The sequence below is a fragment of the Calliopsis andreniformis genome, chromosome 10, assembly GCF_051401765.1.
Source record: "Calliopsis andreniformis isolate RMS-2024a chromosome 10, iyCalAndr_principal, whole genome shotgun sequence".
Classification (NCBI taxonomy): Eukaryota; Metazoa; Arthropoda; class Insecta; order Hymenoptera; family Andrenidae; genus Calliopsis; species Calliopsis andreniformis.
Genome location: NC_135071.1, coordinates 20,729,921 through 20,743,261, shown reverse-complemented (window position 1 = coordinate 20,743,261; position 13,341 = coordinate 20,729,921). Strand labels below are relative to the sequence as shown.

Here is a 13,341-nt window from a genome sequence, read left to right as displayed (position 1 = left end):
TATTCCTCCACCCTTTGTTCCTTACGAGTTTCGTTGCTGTAAGTTCTTTCGTTAACTTAATGGCGCTTCTTTATCTTCACCCTCTTTAGATTGCTTCCACCCGCTTCGACGCCTCAGAATTGTCTCTCTTTTTTCACTACTTCTTGCTTACCATTTTATTCCTTTACCTCGTACTTTCTCTTCGTATTCTTTTTCTTGTTCTCATTCATTCCTTATCGCGCTACCTTTTTGTTTCACTTTATATTTCTTTTCCTCTTCTTGGACTTTGGGATTGAATTCATTTTATGAAAATAATGATACCTTTTAGGTGATAGATTGAAAGTATTTATTAATTGAATTTCCTAATATTTTCCTGGTTATTATTTAAGGAAGTACGAACTCACGTAGGCACTGCACTGATTTCTTTTCTCCGTATAAATAAAAATCATGTGGAACAAAAAATATTCCTCTTAATAAACCTTTAATTCTTTCTTAGCCTTTATTTGTATATCTCAGCAAACTCCCCCCAAAAAGAATTAATAAAGCAATCTTTAGCTCTATAAAACTCTTCTCCAATGAAACGTACCACAGATCCTCCATCAATACCTCGACCCAGATTCACCTAAAATTCGCACGATAGGATGGGCTCGCGAAATTCGATAAGACTTTTCGTTCGTCGGTGATACATCGTTGCCAGAAACTTCTCTTCCCAATTTCCACTCACGTTTCCAGGGTGAAACTGGATATGGAAGCGATACGTGATATCGTAAATTATTTTCGAGCTAAAGAGGCCGATTCGTTGATGAAATCAAACGGAAACAGATAGCTCTCGCTGTTTGTCTCACTCCGCATCCCATTCCACGATTTGCCGCACGAATTTTCATCTGAGACCTTCCACAAGGAAAAAGCACGCTACGCCTGTCGCTTTGAGACAACCTCGCCAGGATACGTCTCCTCCGTCGAGTGAAAACTGAAGATAAAATCGGTTTAAACCTGTCACTGGCTGTGACCGATTCTGTTACAGCGACAGTGAAAATTTTCATACTTTTTTCCTGCATCGCCCCTAATTCGAGCATAGCGAGTAAAGTGGATTAACGTTTCACGCGGTAGATATATTCGGTGTATGCTTTTCTTCTTTCCATAGCACTCCTGGTGCACAGTCTTTACTGTTTTTCTTTAATGCGGTGAATTTATTCGTTTTTTAGATACTTAACAATCTTCGATCGAGGCACTGTATTCTTATGAAAGTCTAATTTTCATCTTCTAAAAGATTTCACTTTTATTTCCCTATATTCGTATTGAATTGAAACTTTTAATCGGAATTGCCGCATGACCTATCTCGCAAAAAACCTGGCCAATACGTAATTCCCTTGCCGCAGATTATCTATACTATTCCCAAAGAAGCTTTCTGCTTGAATATTAGAAGCAACAACGGTGCGGTATTATGGTGATTTTCAATTAAGAGTATCTGGAGGAAAAAGTCTACTTCGTCTGTCTAAGGTTTCATCCACAGAGAGAATATATAATGAACGATCGATGAACCCAAGGAATGCCTGTATGCAGTGAGACAGGAATGAAAATGTACGTCGTTATTGTAGACGGTAGATAATTCATGATGCAACTTCTTATTCGAGTATTCCGTGAAACTAAAGATGACACATAATCTGAAGATATTTTAATAAATTCTCATCTGATTAGAAGCTTATTTCGTAATGGTTCATCTCTGGAGGAAGGAATTTATTAATAACGAGATTTGGTGAATTTCTAGCGATTTTGGGAGATGGAACGTACAAGCTCTTATGTAATCCATAGAGGTATTGCTGATTGCTTTTCAGTTTACGCTTTGATGCATGATTGCAAAATGCACTCTAATTTGCAACTCTGTGTATCTTTGACTTTATGTGACGCTATCGTAAGAGAATAAAGAATTAAAATTTAATAAACCTTTACAGTCTGTCTCTGCTGTGTTCCAATTCTCACGCACTTCCATTCAATAACTCATTCTCAAAAATGCACTTAACCGCTCGCCAGTTTCATTCAGTTAATGGAAAAGAGTATTCTTAATCCAGTCCCATTATAGAGTTAATTAAAAATAAAGATAAAGAGGGCATCAGGATTCCCATTTTTTCGAGGAAGTCAATATTAATTTCTGTCAATTCGAGTACAAGGGTATCTCGTAAAGAGCCGCCATCTGCGCGACATCACGAAACGATTTTATTTCGGGGAATGTAGACTTGGAAACAAATGCAGGGGAATTTAAATAATCCAGTCACGTTTACCTTGCTATAAATCAATCTACGTCTCTCACAGTTTGCGCTAGATTTTTGTAACTGCAATCAGCATGCTTGAGTCTTTACATGCACGGAAGATACACATTTCATTTACATTTATATATATTATTAAACTAATTAAACTATTGTTCAATAAAATTAAAATTATTGTGTTGTATGAAAAATAGCATTAATAGCATTGCATTAAATATTTTCAATTTAAATAAGAAAAAGTATGCAAAATTTACAGTATAAAATATATGTTATCAGTATGTGATCATATTACATATAAAAACTTATTGCAATTCTTTTACTTGTTATTATGGAGGAGTTTATCAATGAAGTGCTATCCATTTATATTGCACGATATTTGGACCCAATGATAATAAAATACAGATAATACCACATTGCATAACAATGATTTTCAGAATATAATCCAACAAAATTTGCTATGTCAGAAAATTTCCTGCTTAAACATTTCACGCAGATCTACTAATATAGCTGCTTATACAATTTTCAATAAACAAGTACCTCTATAATAACTCTTTATGTTTCTAACACCTTACCGAACAATTTTACTTCAAGATTCATTTCAATAAGTCGTATTTTAATTAGGGAATCTGACTTTTCAACTACTCTTAAGATTCGCGCTAATACTACTTTTGATGAAGCTTAATCATCTCCTAGGCGAGAAAAAATAAAAATATCAAGATTTCACTACAATTCCAAGTAGTTCCTGCTCTATCCCCAAATCCCAAGCAATCTGGGCTTCCAAATTCTTGCCATACTATGCAGCCAATTACCTGCAACTCTGATTAATGGAATGTCTTAAACAATTTCAATTGGCAAACCGCACGAGTTTGAATTCCTCGCGCCAAACGCTGTAGATTACCATTAGTCGACCTTGGTTCGGTCTATCATATATTAGCAATTGCTTTTCCGCGCGACACGGCATACCGCTTCACAGTATCCATGTCGAGATTGCCGAATATCACAGTCACGATACTGCCCTGTCCCCACTACGATATTTAGACACAACAGAGCGGCTGGCTGCATGCTGTCCAGAGTGTCGAGTAGCTGATTCAGTGTGTATCGTTGCTCGAACAGATCGAGTTCGCACAACAAATGGCGCTCGAGAGTCCCGTGGTGAACGTGACGCAGGGCCAGCTACGTGGCCTGCTTGAGAAGAATATCTATGACGAGCCATACCTCGCGTTTCGTGGGATTCCCTACGCCAAACCGCCGACTGGCCCGCTCAGGTTCAAGGTAAATCTTACGTCCAAATAGTTCAGCCCAATTTAGCTTTAAGTAGCGTCAGAGGAAAGACCCGCTTAGAGACAGCAGTGAAGTTTGAGGAATTTTCTACTGCCTTGGGAGATCGTTGCCAATTGGGGCCTTGGGAATTTCCTCCCATAAAGAGACTGCAATCCTCAAAGTTTGGAATGGATTTTTGTAGATCGAGCTGAAAGTCTTGGATCTACTCTGGCAGAGTGTCTTTTGAAACTGGAGTACCGAGGAGGATGGTTGACATCAAATTCCATTTCTACTTTTACAATTTCTCTGTGAAGTTTTTAGCCTATTTTGGGTCAGCAATGGTTCGTGACCTGAAACTTTGTACTCCTGGCTTAGATCAGAATTCATGAGTTTGGCGATGGCTTATGGTTCAGGCATTAGGAAGCAATTTTTTAGTATGATACTACAGGTGGTTTACTATATAATAAGCGGAGATAAAAAACCTTTTGAGTAATCCTCAAAAGATGAGTTAGCGTTACCGTAATCATTGAAGTATCTAATCGTTATCTGACCAATAAGTACTGAAGTTACTTACAATATAAACATTCGATGCTTAAAACCCAATCCAATTCAGTTTCAAGCTTTAAAAGTAAATGCAGAAAATAAATCTTTGGAGACTAGAGATACAAAATAAATGGACCAAAGGGAAATGGCTCGAAAAGAGCGAAATAAATGTCTCTAGCTAGACTGAACGGCAGTAACACTACATACTACCTTATTTAAGTTACTTTATTCACTTTCTAAGTACCTAGATCGTTTCTCGAGAGAAATTAAAATATTCTGGACACTTGACAAATTTTCTATAACTCTAAATCTTCAATATCCTTATTTGATATCTTATCGGTAATTATTATCAGCATTCACGAAATAAAGAGTTTTAACAACCAGATAGATATTTTGTACATAATAAGCTATCACTGATAATATACGAAGACTGCATTTGATGAATTATTTTCTCTCGAACAAGAATCAGAGTTTCAAAGTTCGGAACTAATTAGAGGAAACGGAGGTGCGAGCAAACTGACAATTAATAACCAATAGACGAAATGATAAATTCGCGGCAGTGTATAGTGATGGATTTGAAGATAAACACAATGGGAATTTATGGTGGTAACATTCGTTGAATAAATTTCATCCTCTCTTCTACTTGCAGCTACGCATTTAAATGCCAATACCCAAAGAGAATATTAATACGCGGCTAATTAATCGGACGCATTGTTTAAATGTACAACCATCGAATTCCCTTGCGAGTAAATATGCCTTCAGGCTGGAACATTTTCAGCTGTACCTCTACGAAAATACCGACAATCTGGCCAATCGCGAGCAACCCTATCAATGTATGATTGATATGATCGAGAGTGTTTCTGTAGTCGTATGCCTAAAATGAATCAATCTGATTGCAATTGGTACGCTAATTAACTGATATATAACCTGAACCAAGGAAATTAATTGCTGTTTCAATAGCTATTGATATAATTTCTATTAAATATCTATATGCTAAAAAATTGTACTTCAGTACCTTCTATTAAATACACATTATATTGCCATTACGTGTAATGTACTTGATATATTCCACGTGCACCAGATTTTCCAGTTATTTTTGGTTACGCGTAAATTAATTATATTTGCAAAGATTATTAATTCTTAACTGTAAAGTTGATCCTACAATTCTAAATATGTAAGCTCTTTTTATCCTTACAAAATATTCACGACTATTTATCGCTCACTCCTCATTTAAATTTCAAATGACAAATTCAGATCTGTTTTCTATCGGAAACAAAACAGTCTACACTAATTATGGTACTTAAAATTTGTATGTTTAAAAGAACACCGAGGAAAAACTTGTATCTCTAGTTTTATCTACCTTCTTCGAATTAATAACGAGTAAAAATAATTGTTCACATATTATAGTGAAGTTTTCTGTCCAGGATCCTCAACCACCTGAACCATGGACTGGAATCAGAGAAGCCAAAAGTTTCGGCAATGTCGCCGCTCAGATCGACATGTTCACGCGTGAATTAATCGGAAGCGACGATTGTCTTTACTTAAACGTGTATACGTCGTCGATCGAGGCAACCTCGAAGCGTGCAGTGATGGTGTGGATACATGGGGGTGCCTTCATTCACGGGTCTGGTGACAGCACAATTTATGGACCTGATTATCTCGTACGGAAGGACGTTGTTCTGGTCACGATTAATTACAGGCTTGGTGTCTTCGGTGGGTGCTGTTGTTGATAATATCGGCTGCATCGCAAATTTCATCGGTGCATCGCGTCATTAACTATTTTCCATCGTAACAGATAAATATTATCGTAATAGCTATTTTTAATTGTATATCGTTACAACAATTCCTTCCAGGCTTCCTCAACATAGAACACGAGGTGGCGACGGGCAATCAAGGCCTGAAGGATCAAGTGATGGCTTTGAGGTGGGTCCAAGAGAACATCTCGAGTTTCGGTGGAGACCCTAACAATGTCACTATATTTGGAGAAAGTGCTGGCGCAGCTTCGGTGCATTATCTCGCTATATCTCCATTGGCTGAAGGTACGGCGAATCTTCCTTTATTCGCTTTCAGTCACTTCGTTCCACTGCTTTAATATTTGTGTATACAGAAAGTAAGAGTATCAAACTCACTTATGACTCTTGAGATCTGTGCTCGACTTCAATGTCTCGGACAAAAATCAATTAAAATTCGACACGTTCTACTTCGCACTATTCTGTCAGGCACTTCCATTGCTTCATGTCATCTAGACCTAAGATCCTTCTGTTACTTCAGCTCCATTGAGTTAAAGTTCAAACCCATTCCTCCCTTATCTTTCCACACATTTCCTTTGAATATTCGTCTGGTTTGGTTTGAAAAGATGTGGAAAGCTGGTTCAAGAGATTTTCTTCTTATTCTCAGGACTTTTCCACAAGGCGATAGCGCAGAGCGGCGTGGTGGCGAATCCTTGGGCCATAATAAGCAAAGAACCAAAGCAGTACGTGTTCCGGTTGGCCGCTAGCCTTGGCAAAGAGACAACAGATCCTGAGGAGGTGATCGAGTTCCTGAAATCTGTGGATACGTTTGAACTCCTAAAAGCGGCGAATAATATTCTCGAGGTAAAACTCCCAAGCTCCATAATTGTTGTTTATTTGTAGGAGACGACTATGATTAAACTTAGGATCCATAAAATTCATAAACACGTTCGATCAGGCTATAATGTTTAGTAAGTACTGCATAAAATATGCAAATCTGTACTGACCATTCTTTTTCAGTAAAATGCAAATGTAATCGATATTTTATATCGATGATTTTCCACGAGGTTCTTTTTACACAGATAATTCGATGACATTCTTTGGCAAACTTTTTCAGAGCAAGCACTTAATCTTCGGACACTTCCTCCCAACCATCGACGACAAATCCCCGAATCCAATCGTACCTCAACATCCATTTCAACAGATGAAGAGAGGCATCAAGGTGCCCTTCCTTCTAGGTCACAATACTTGCGAGGGTGCCTTTCTGGTAGGTCAGGAGTATAATTCTGGTAGGTTTCTCCTGTTTTCTCTCTATAGCAAGGAAACACTGCAGTTGAAAAAAGCTGAAGTTAATCGGCATGATGTCTGTTTTCAGCGTTTAGAGAAAAAGACTCCAACAAGGTATTTGAGAAGTTCAACACGGATTTGGATTTGTTGATCCATCAAGAGCTACAGGATAAGCTGAAGAAGGAGGGGATCTCAGGCCATGATGTGAAACGTATATACTTTGGAGATCGGCCAATCAACTACAATATGAAGCAAGAGTATGTGGACTACCTCAGTGACATGATGTTCATCCAGGGCATTTTCGACGTCGTCCAGATTCAAACCGAATTGAATAGCTCGAACACGTATTTATATAAGTTCTCATTCGAAGACGACACCTCGTTAATGAAGCTCAAGCTCGGTCTTGATTTTCCAGGTAGATTTTTTATACTTTGAATCGTCAAAGTACCGCGAAAATAATACAATTTTTCTCATACTGCGTATGTCCTTTTCCTCTTTGCAGGAACTATGCATGCAGACGAACTTCCATATTTATTCTACCCAAGCATACTGAGGGGACTGAACATAGATATGAAGTTTAAACCTGGTAGCGAGAAGCATAAACTCTCAGAAATAGTAACTCAAATGTGGACAGATTTCGCGAAGACAGGGTATCTATGATTCCTACAGAAACAATTCTTGTCTTATTTAAACATTGATTTTAATGAGTTATCAACGATGTTTTATTTTAGAAATCCAACTCCAATGACCACAGACCTAGTCTCAGTGATTTGGAAACCAGTAAGACAAGGAGATACGTACGATTATTTGAATATCAACACAACGCTCAAAATGGAAACTACCAAAACCGAGGAGCACACTTTCGACTGGAAAAAAATAAAGAATAAACTGTAATTACTTTTTCTAATGAAGGCACCACGAAATCAAGGAACAAAAGGTAGCAGGTCTATCTTTACGAACAAGTTCCAATTATTTCCGATTTTTCTACAACAATTTAGAGTTATTTCCTTTGTAAAGAATTTAATAAAAAACTTTATCTTTTACATATTTGTTTTTATTATATCTCTTTAATCCGAATCTTTTTCAAGTAATTTTCAGGATAAGAGTATTGAAAGTTGCGTATTGAAGCGCTAAGTATTCATATAACGCGCGCCTCTAGTAGAGTTCCTAACCTCTAAGCACTCGAATTCTTGATCATGAACTTCTGTGATACAAAATCGTAAACAAGTTCCCACTTCCTTTCTTCGTAAAAAGTGTACCCAATCAAAGCAATCTCGCAATGTCAAGACACTCCTGGCACGACCTTCGCCCATCGATCGCTCGAAACCGAATGAGATATCGGACTCGAGTTACAGATATCCATACAGATAACAGAAAGTCACACATGCGCAGATGTTCATTTCCCCCGAGCAACACGAATAACTCCTGGTTCAGGAAAGCGAATTATTAGAAACCAGCCTTTAATACGTAGAATCTGTCGTCCCTCCAGTGGAGTTGATCGACGTACAGACCTAACCTAACCTAATCCACCGGGAAAACACGCGAATGACGTTTGAGATTGGCTGACGGTGAGCTGGCTTTGTTTCGCAGCGAGAACAGACCCGTGTTTTGTCGCGAACTGGCCGCAGTCGATATCTCGAAGTATGGGCAGATAAAATTTATAGTGAAACGTTAAACATCCACACAGATTGGCACACCAAATCGAACGTACTCCATCGCGACCTGTCGCGCGAAAAAACTGTTCGGGAAAATTGGCAGTCTTCGATCGAGGATCCATCGTTCTCTTTTTCCTCGACGTTCCATTGACCACCGACGTCAATACAGATAAAAGGTACCACACGGGCATCTTGTTTTTTTGGTTATCAGTCGTTGGAGCGATAAGTCTCTTCATCCATCGAACGCCAAATTCTTAATCTACCTACATGTTCGTAGGATTTTTTTTTAACGCTGCCTCGAGATTTTGTGGAATACCGCGTACAAAGTGTCACAAACACTATTTTCTTTAAAACGAAATTTTAATAGAGGTAAAGTAACATTTTAGTGTACCGCGACACATAGAGATCATACATGAAATCAATTTGGTACCTCTCTAGTTGAAGAATCCGAATTACTTTCCAAAATGAAGAACTTTAAACTTGAGAACACTTGCAGAAATTTGCGAACTTATATCGAGTATTTTTTATACTAGTCCCCTAGCAATTCATTCTTCGAAAATATTCATTTTATACTTTTCGTTACCTTTTTAATATGATTTACATTTATTCAGGAAAATGGAGATAGACACGAGTTATTTGGATGCGATTCAAGCTATACCAGGCAGCACACCTAGCGAAAAGTATAAGTGGATAGGGAAACTGATAAAGGAACGGATATCAGTATGCAGCAGACTCGAGGATGTGGTGGAAACGAACGAGATCCCGCGAGCTCTGGCGCCTCTAATACAGGTGCAAGCTGCTCGGGCGCTGAACAAGAAGGATCCAAAGGATCAGAGCACCTACAGTGCAATCGCGGAGGCTTTGAAGTCTGACGATGCGATGGTGGTGCACAGAGCATTGCACGTCAACAGTTTCTTCGACGGCAGGAACCCAGCCATCACCAATGTCCAATATTTCTTCGAGAACCTTTTTCCTTATGTATCCCTGAAGACCAGAACGCTTATCATAAAAACCTTAGCCATCCATCTGAAGCCAGATCTCGCAGCAGAGTTCTTCAACGCGGTCGCCTCGACCTTTGGCCTCGAACAGGCACTACCTTTGCTTCCAGCTTGCGACGAGTCTTTCATGTATAATACAATCATAGAAAGGAGAATCGTTCTGAGTAAAAAATTCGTTAAGACGTTGTTCCGCAAGAATCCTGATTTCGTCGTACGCTACCTTAGATTGAGCAAACCTGTCCCCAATTCTATCAGAAATCTTCACAAAGTAGATATATACGACTTGTCAGAGTTCCTCGCGATGCTGATCAAGAAGCGACTCGAGGCATTCGTTGAATTGTACGAGATGCATGAGAAGCTTCCACCAGGTATGAAGCTCAGCAATAAGTGCGCCGAAGCTCTTCTCAAGAAGGGCTGGGACTACTTTCAACGGAAGCCTCAATTGTATATTAATTTGGTGCCTCTGAAAATGATCAACGCGACGCGTATGGAGACCATATTTCCCAAGCTGTTCCCTGAAGAGGTCTCGATGTTCAAGACGGACACAGCGTTGAACTATTTGAAGTACTATCCACAAGACAAGAAGCTAGACCTGTTATTGAAGTCCTATTCGGAGGTTTATGGAAGGAACCTTTTGGATAACAGCAATAACGTAACAGTCACGTTGCTGAGAATGTTGCCCACTGAGGAGCGGATCAGACAGGTCCAGATTAAGCTGAGAACTGGTTGGAGGGCCGCGATAATGAATTACGCTTACACTGGCAGGTGTTATCTGCCTGTTAAGGAGACTATACCCGAAATCAAGGAAGAGATCGCGAAAACTTCGGAAATGGAGAGCAGAGCTGCTCTGTTGTGCCAGATGCTGTACTGCTGTAGAGTGAATAATGATGATCAAGCTCTGCTAGAGATATTGACGTATCTCAGGGACAGGCATAAGAACGAACAGCCGTGGTTCCTCATGAAGGTGTTCATGTGCTTGTTAGAATTGTACGATCTTCCCCAGCTGAGCGAGAGTCACTGGACAGTTTTGACAGATATTATCGTACGTGTTTACGTGAAGAACGAGCTGGCAGCAGTGGGAGGTGAAACCTGTTCGAAGATACTAGAAGCAGGTATTCATTACAAACTCATTCACGATCAACCTATCGACCAATTTATCAGTTTCCTCGTGGATCTGAAGAGCATGAGAATCTCTGGATATTGGAATATCTTGAACAAATATCCCGAATATGAAAGAAAGTGCCTAGAAGCTTGTCTAGCATTAGCTTCGCAGAAGTGCAACTCAGACAAGAGTCCCTGGCAAGAAGAGAAGTCTGGAATCCTGCACGATTTAGTTGCATCGATTTATCGTTTTAATATGAAACATGTTAATCGAAATACTCGAATAGAACGAATGTCTCTAAAAGATTATCCGTGGCTGTTGAAGGAAATCGAGACGATGATATCCAAAAACAACCACCACGACGCTTATGTTATCGAAGATTTCCAGCGCACGCTCAAGAAACACGAGAAGGACCTCTTCGAGCGCCTCTTCCCAGAGACACAGAACAGTATCTACTTCATCGAAACTGGGGAAGCTCTCGTCTTGTTGAAGAAGACTCCAGAGAACGTTATGACTAACTGGAGGGCATATCTGAAAGCCTGCCAGCTTAATTGGAACCACGGAGACACGAAGCGTTTCGTGAAAGCCCTACGATGGTATGAGGAGATTCCAGTAAAGTTCGTTCAACAATGTCTTCAGGATTTGGCTCAGGAAAAGAAAGGAGTTTGCCTACAGATCCTTGCTCTTCTCATCCACGGTCGAGCTTTGGCTAAAATCGTCGAGCCGCTGATACCCTCGACCAAGACCATCGACATTCACGAAGAGGAGGCTAGGGCCACTTACGACCTTACTTACAACATCATTGCTGCCGCCAAGCTGGCCAATCCACCGATTTCCCTGCAACTGATAGGGAAATTCTGCGAGGGAGATTACCTGTCGACGGCTCTGATAGCTTTAATCAGCGTGTGCAACAGAACGCCCTTAATGGACGTTGTCTCCTTCGCAAAGACTCTAACTACGCAAAGGGTGTCCGTTCGAAAGCACGGAATACGGATCCTGCACATGGTTGCACCACGAGACCAGCTCTATGATTTCCTCCTGGCGCAATGGAAATCCGAAGATCACCATTCCATTCGAGAGATCCTGTTATCAAAAGCCAGAGAGCTGTTCTGCACCGAGCCTGGACCAGCCACATGGTCTTTGCTCAGTCAGATGATCTCTACTTTAACGACCAAGGATGAGTCAGGATTAACAGACTTGGTACTCGTGATTTCCTGTACCCCCGACGAGTACATCGTGGACTACATCAAGCTGCTACTGGAAACGATAGATCGTCTAGCAGAAACTGGCTTGGTAATCGAAAAGGTGAACAATTTCGTCGGCCCTCTTTTGTCGACAATTGACGGTGCTATCTGCAATATCCTGCCTCGGGAGTTTACGGAGGCTCTTCTACGAAGATTTCTCTTCCATCCTGAACCAAGGATTGCTGTCTCTGCCGGGATATTCGTGCGCGGAGCGTACCTTTTGCCAGCCGAGGACAAGCTCGATTCCCGATTACAGGTCTTTACGAACGTCTTCGTAGACGTGGTGAAGAACGGCTGGAACGTGTCGCATCCTAAAAAGTCGCGCTACTATCCTGTCAACTATATGGTCCACATATTCATCGAGGATATAGTTCGAGCGATCCTTAAAGGCGATAAAAGTGAGGCAAAGCTGATCGATGGGATCCTGAAGATGTTCCTAACTGTCCTGACACCTCAAATGGACCCAACGTCCTATTTGCTGTTGACGTTCGGCAAGGAACAAATGTCTGTAACAACTCCCAAGGAGTTTGGAGTGAAGGTGGGCCAGAAGATGGCCGAGCTGACCAACACTTTCTCGCTCCAGTTTGTAATCTTCATGTCCCAAATAATGGTTGGGTTGCTGGGAACGGAAAAGTTTCGGCGGTATGACTTGGAGGTTACCAAGATGGATGTGATGGAGGGATTGCTGGAGGTGGGATCGATCGAGGCTGTGCTGATGGCTCTCAATCTACTGACTAAAACTGTGAAGCACGAGTACGTGGACAGATACGACAAACTTTTGATGAAGTTTGCCGAGTATGATCATCCAGCGATCAAAAGCTTCCTTTGCGATTTGGTTAACAGAAGAACCTTCGAGGAATGCCCCTACGACGCGTGACCTACGCTACAGACTGAAATTGTTGGATCGGCAAGGCCAATTATGCGCTCGGTCTGGGAAACAGAGTGATCTGATTGATAAATATCGGCGGAGAGTTTGCATTTGTATTTCCCCATGAGCGATGTGTTGCACGCGATTCAACAACTCGAGTAGATTATACCATCAATTATTGTTTTTATATATTTTTCTACTGGCTGCATCGTCTGGTGCAGTTGATGCGCTTGCGATACGCAACACGGTACCTACGACTGTTATCGACCATCGTTTTTAATGTCCTTTTTCAGCTATTTGTTATGTATATTATACTGAAGTACATTAAATAAAGCAATTGTTTAAAGAATATTCCATTGTACTTTTTTCCTATTTACTTCGTATACTCCAACTGAGAAGACTGTGAATGTA

General features: G+C 40.4%; 3 protein-coding genes across 10 annotated transcripts in view; 2 read left to right on the top strand and 1 right to left on the bottom strand.

Moving 5' to 3' along the window:
- The window catches only part of Dh31-r (Diuretic hormone 31 Receptor), an 85,348-nt gene that overhangs the window by 16,462 nt on the left and 55,545 nt on the right, over positions 1-13,341 (bottom strand). Inside the window, exon 1 of one of the 8 annotated variants that reach the window (XM_076388069.1) lies at positions 8,236-8,353. The exons of the other annotated variants lie outside the window; for them this stretch is intronic. The gene's annotated coding sequence lies outside the window, so the exon portion shown is untranslated. Of the gene's footprint in view, positions 1-8,235; positions 8,354-13,341 lie in introns of those variants that run through there. 8 annotated transcript variants of the gene reach the window in all.
- Positions 3,261-8,212, top strand: LOC143185234 (juvenile hormone esterase). Its single transcript, XM_076388056.1, has 8 exons — positions 3,261-3,515; positions 5,471-5,759; positions 5,900-6,085; positions 6,444-6,640; positions 6,894-7,065; positions 7,152-7,478; positions 7,566-7,713; positions 7,795-8,212. The coding sequence occupies exons 1-8, from the start codon at positions 3,375-3,377 to the stop codon at positions 7,955-7,957; spliced, it is 1,623 nt and encodes a 540-aa protein (XP_076244171.1). The 5' UTR covers positions 3,261-3,374; the 3' UTR covers positions 7,958-8,212.
- LOC143185233 (uncharacterized) lies at positions 8,601-13,273 on the top strand. Its single transcript, XM_076388055.1, has 2 exons — positions 8,601-8,894; positions 9,330-13,273. Exon 2 carries the CDS (start codon positions 9,334-9,336, stop codon positions 12,937-12,939), a length of 3,606 nt encoding a protein of 1,201 aa, XP_076244170.1. The 5' UTR covers positions 8,601-8,894; positions 9,330-9,333; the 3' UTR covers positions 12,940-13,273.

What these genes read in the sequence shown, in the direction of transcription:
- LOC143185233 (XM_076388055.1), top strand. Translation starts at nt 9,334, where the DNA reads ATGGAGATAGACACGAGTTATTTGGATGCGATTCAAGCTATACCAGGC.
- LOC143185234 (XM_076388056.1), top strand. Translation starts at nt 3,375, where the DNA reads ATGGCGCTCGAGAGTCCCGTGGTGAACGTGACGCAGGGCCAGCTACGT. An exon ending in TATATCTCCATTGGCTGAAG is followed by an intron (nt 6,086 to 6,443) that starts GTACGGCGAATC and finishes TCTTATTCTCAG; the next exon opens with GACTTTTCCACAAGGCGATA. An exon ending in GCTCGGTCTTGATTTTCCAG is followed by an intron (nt 7,479 to 7,565) that starts GTAGATTTTTTA and finishes TCCTCTTTGCAG; the next exon opens with GAACTATGCATGCAGACGAA.